Source organism: Gekko japonicus, unplaced genomic scaffold, assembly GCF_001447785.1.
Source record: "Gekko japonicus isolate JY-2015 unplaced genomic scaffold, Gekko_japonicus_V1.1 scaffold2827, whole genome shotgun sequence".
Taxonomy (NCBI): domain Eukaryota; kingdom Metazoa; phylum Chordata; class Lepidosauria; order Squamata; family Gekkonidae; genus Gekko; species Gekko japonicus.
In genome coordinates this window covers 1-5,065 of record NW_015163172.1, presented here as the reverse complement: position 1 = coordinate 5,065, position 5,065 = coordinate 1, and the positions used below count along the sequence as shown (strand labels likewise).

General features: G+C 53.8%; 1 protein-coding gene across 1 annotated transcript in view; it reads left to right on the top strand.

Moving 5' to 3' along the window:
• The window catches only part of LOC107106882 (calpain-15-like), a gene marked incomplete at its 3' end in the record, with an annotated part of 33,716 nt that extends 29,657 nt beyond the window's left edge, over positions 1–4,059 (top strand). Inside the window, 1 exon segment of the mRNA XM_015407097.1 lies at positions 3,924–4,059. Coding sequence (XP_015262583.1) covers positions 3,924–4,059 — 136 coding nt within the window.
• Between the last annotated feature and the right edge of the window lie 1,006 nt (positions 4,060–5,065).

The window sequence follows — 5,065 nt, the reverse complement described above, 5'->3', positions numbered from 1 at the left end:
CTGAGAATGTATGTTCCTTCCTTCCCTCTTGGGAAAAAGTCCCCCTCCCTTACCAGGATTAGCCGTGATTGTGAATTCCACATCATTTGACGCCGTGTCGGAAGTTACCCTTCTCGGTAATGGTGGCTCTTCAACCCATTTCAAACCACGGTCTCCCATTTCTGGTTTGTGAGAGAACCAGGATTAATGTTAACCCTGGCTTGCACTGGCGATGCATGGTTGAGTGGGAATGAGAGGCCAAGGGACTCGGGAATGTTCAGTCTGGAGAAGAGGCAGCCGAGAGAGGAAAGGATGGCTCTGTGGAAGTGTTTGGAAGGCTGCGGATCGGAGGAGGGCCGGGAGCCGTTCCTGTTGGCAGCAGAGGAGAGGACTCAAAATAATGGGTTTAAATTACAGGTGGAAAGAACATAAGAACATAAGAGACGCCAATGCTGGATCAGGCCAAAGGCCCATCCAGTCCAACACTCTGTGTCACACAGTGGCCCAAAATACCAGGGGCCATCAGGAGGTCCACCAGTGGGGCCAGGACACTAGGAGCCCTCCCACTGTTGACCCCCCCAAGCACCAAGATGACAGAGCATCACTTGCCCCAGAGCCCCTATCTATACCTTGTGGCTAATAGCCACTGATGGACCTCTGCTCCATATGCTTATCTAATTCCCTTTTGAAGCCGTCCATGCTTGTAGCCGCCACCACTTCCTGTGGCAGTGAATTCCATGTGTGAATCACTCTTTGGGTGAAGAAGGACTTCCTTTTATCCGTTCTAACCCGACCGCTCAGCAATTTCGTGGAGTGCCCAAAAGGAGTTCTTGTATTGTGAGAAAGGGAGAAAAGTACCTCTTTCTCTACCTGCTCTTTCCCATGCATAATCTTACAAACCTCAATCATGTCACCCCTCAGTCGTCGTTTCTCCAAGCTAAAGAGCCCCAAGCGCCTTAACCTTTCCTCACAGGGAAAGTGTCCCAACCCTTTTATCATCCGAGTTGCCATTTTCTGCCCTTTTTAAAAGGTACCAGCTGGGATATCGGGGGGGGGGGATTTTTTTTACAGTAAGAGGAGCTCGGCGGTGGAATTTGCTGCCTCGGGAGGTGGCAAGCTCCCCCTCCCTGGGCAGTCTTTAAGCAGCAGCTTCACAAACCCTTGTCAGGGAGGCTCTCGGCTGATCCTGCACTGAGCAGGGGGGTTGGACTAGATGCCCTCTAGAGACCCTTCCAGCTCTATGATTCTGTGAAAGTCACTGTCGGAAGAAGGGGGAGGGGGACATCCATGCCAACAGTGGCTTCTAGCTGGCCAGCCATCGTTTGCACAGAGTCAGCCTTATGTCTGCCCCAGCCTAGTGTGCCACCGTTCATTTATTCATTAATTGTTTTAATTTATATACCGCCCCTCCCCCAAAAGCGCCGCTCCGAGCAGTTCACAGTCGTATAAAAGCAGAGGTGATAAATATAGTAAAACAGTGTAAAACGCAGAGTCTGAAAAGCGAACCGTTTACAACTGATAGTGGTAGATCCAGCATCGAGCCGCAAAAATGCACTTCACCGGGGAAGGCCTGACAGAAAAGGTCAGCCGTATAGGCCCTGCGGGACCTAGGGAGGCCCCACGGGGCCTAGGTCTCGTCTGAGAGGGCTTTCCACCGGGACAGGGCTAAACTGGGAAAAAGCCCTCGCCCTGCTGGACGCCAGACATGCCACCCGTCGGGCGGAAGATGACAAGCGCGGCTGCCGAAGGGGGTTCTAAAGGGAGAGGCGGTCCCTCAGGTATTACGGTCCCAGACCATTTAGGGCTTTAAAGGTCAAAACCAGCAGCCAGTGCAGCTGCTTCAAGACAGGCTGCGTAGGCGAAGACCAAGACGTTCGAGTGGGAAGCCCGGCAGCTGCGTTTTGGACAGCATGAAGTCTCTGAGGCGCCTTCAAGGGCAGGCCAGCAAAGAGCAAATTGCAGTAGTCCATTCTGGAGGTGACTGTGGCATGAATCACTGGGACAGACGGGGGGCCAGCAGACGGGCCTGGGGGAGGTAGGGGGAAGCCTGCCCCGCAACTGGGGTCACCGGGTTCTCCAAGGTAAGAGAGGCATCCAGCCAGACCCCCAGGCTGTTCACGGGGTCCGCCAGTGAGAGCTGGACTCCATCCAGAGCTTGGAGGCTGCAGTGCCCCCGCTGGCTTCAGTCTTGGATGGATTAAGTTTTACCCGGCTCCGCCTCGGCCACTCAATCATGGTATCCTGGCGCTGGGTCATAGGAGAGAGCACCTCTTCCGGTTGTTTCTCCAACAGGAGGAAGAGCTGGGTGCCGTCACCATACTGGTGGCCACCAGCCCCAAAACCTCCTGACGAGCCCCACTGGATAGAATCACAGAATCACAGAGTTGGAAGGGACCTCCAGGGTCATCTTCATCTAGTCCAACCCCCCTTGCACAAGGCAGGATACCTCCCCCCCCTCCACAGCGTTCCGTGCGCCTTGGTGTTTAGTCACGCCGGCCACATGACCACGGAAACGTCTTTGGACAGCGCTGGCTCTTCGGCTTGGAAACGGAGATGAGCACTGCAACCCTAGAGTCGGACTCGACTGGCTTTCGAGCAAGGGAAACCTTTACCTTTTTACTCCACACCCCCAGGGACCCCTGCTTCATGCCCAGAAGATGGCCAAAAAACCTCCAGGATCCCCGGCCAAACTGGCCTGGCGAAAAATGGCTTCCTGACCCAAAAGTGGGCGTGCAAGAAAGGGCCACGAGGACTAAGCACTGAGGCAACCCTCCCCGCCCTCCTTTCCCGTGATCTGCCGAAGTTCACAGAATCAGCATTGTTAAATAGTGTTCAGCAGCATCAGAGCCAGGCCCAGGCCCTGGGGTACCGCATAGACCAAGGGTACCCCAGGGCCCCAGAGAACACCCTCTGACTGAGTCTCCGGAGAAATGAGGCAAACCAAGATAAGGCTGTGCCACGGATCCCAAGAGAGGCCAGACGGTGGACCGAAATCGAGTCCTCTGCCGTATCAAACGCTGCGGAGAGATCCAACAGGATCAGAAGCGCTGAGCTGCCTTGATTAGAGATGTGAAGTCCCGGAAAAAAACCAGAAAAATTCGGGGGGGAAACGGTTTTTTTCCGTTTTTTTCCTGAAGCCTGGAAAAATTGAAAAAGAAAAGAAAAGAAAAAAAATTGATTATGGAACGTTTTATTTTAACATGATGAATAAAATACTTTAAGACAAGGTGTTCAAATATGTTCCAAATAATGACTTAATCTAGAAAAGACAAAAGAAATGCTAATGTAGCATTTTTTTCAATTTTTCCGAAAATGTCCGTTTTCCCCCGGAAAATAACTGGGTTTTTTCCGAGCTTCAAAAATTCCGGAAATTTTACATCTCTAGCCTTGATCCAGCTACAAACTGAGGTCGTCCAGAAGAACTACAAGGGCGGCCTCTGTCCCGAAACCAGGCCTGAAGCTGGACGGGAGTGGATTGAGTGCAGAAGTCTCGTCCAAAGAGACCCGAAGCTGTTCAGAGACTCCTCTCTCTCCGTCACCTTTCCCAGGAAGGGTGAATTTGACACTGGGGCGGTAATCGGCTAGTTCCCTTTCCTCTAAGGAAGGCTTTTTAGCAATGGCCTAATTATAGCCTCCTTTAAGGAACTAGGGAAGCGACCCTGAGACAGAGAGAGAGAGAAATTAATAATCTCTCTCGAGGGGGTCTCCTGTCACCTCCCGGCCAGATTTAATGAGCCCAGAGGGGCCGGGATCCAAAGAGCTCGCAGCATTCGGCCACATCCAACACCGAGAGCTGGCTGAACCGGTCCAGAAAAAAGACCAGATAAAGCCAAGGCGGCCCCCGGTGGAGAAGACAACTGTCCCCCCCCCCCAACTCTGCTCTGTTGCCGCAGAACTTCCTTGCGCAGTAAACCCACAATTTGCTTCCCCCGAACTCCCTGCAGTTTTCCTTCACAGTCGGCCTTCTGCAGCAGGGGCGCCTCGTCCTCTGAGTGCCCCAAGCTTTCCTTGTACCTGAGGAAGTATCCCTCCGTCAGCACCTTAATTGCTGGTGCGATTTCCAAAGAGCCGCGGGTGGCGGTTGGGGGTTGTCTGCGTGCGCGCACTTAATTTCAGACGCTGGGCCTCCCCGCTGTGTGTCCGTTCCAGCGTGGGGCTCATGCATCTGAGTGGGGAAGGGAAAGCACCGTGAGGCCCCTGCCTCTGTCGTGAGCCATTAGTCTTAATTTATCATCCTTTCCCAGCTGCACACTCCCCTTCTAGTGTCCCGGAGTGCCTGATGTGTTTAGAAAACACTGGGCGAGGGTGGAGGTGTCTGAATGTCTGCAGGGGGGCCGTGGCTCAGTGGAAGAGCCTCTGCTTTGCATACAGAAGGTCCCTGGTTCAATCCCCGGCATCTCCAGGTAAGGGATTTGGCAGGAGGTGATGGGAAGGACCTCTGCCTGAGACCCTGGAGAGCCACTGCCTGTCTAAGGAGATGACACTGACCTCCAAATGATGGAATCGTAGAGTTGGAAGGGACCTCCAGCGTCATCTAGCACAATGCAGGGAATTCACAAATACTTCCCCCCCCCACACACACACACGCAGTGACCCCTGCTCCATGCCCAGAAGAGGGCAGAAAACCTCCAGGATCCCCGGGGCCAAACTGGCCTGGAGAAAACTGGCTTCCTGACCCTTCCTGCCCTCCCTTTCACGACCTGCCTAAGTTCACAGGATCCGCATTGCTGTCGGATGGCCACCTAGCCTCTGTTTGAAAACCTCCCAAGCAGGAGAGCCCCCCACCTCCTCCCGAGGAAGCCTGTTCCACTGAGGAACCCCTCTAACCCTCAGGAAGTTCTTCCTCATGTTTAGCCGAAAGCTCTTCTGATTTCATTTCAACCCGTTGGTTCTGGTCCGACCTTCTGGGGCAACAGGAAACAACTCCGCACCATCCTCCAAAGGACAGCCCTTCCAAGTCCTTGAAGGTGGTTCTCATATATCCCCTCTCAGTCGTCTCCTCTCCAGGCTAAACAGACCCAGCTCCTTCAGCCTTTCCTCAGAGGACTTGGTTCCCAGACCCCTCGCCATCTCCGTTGCCCTCCTC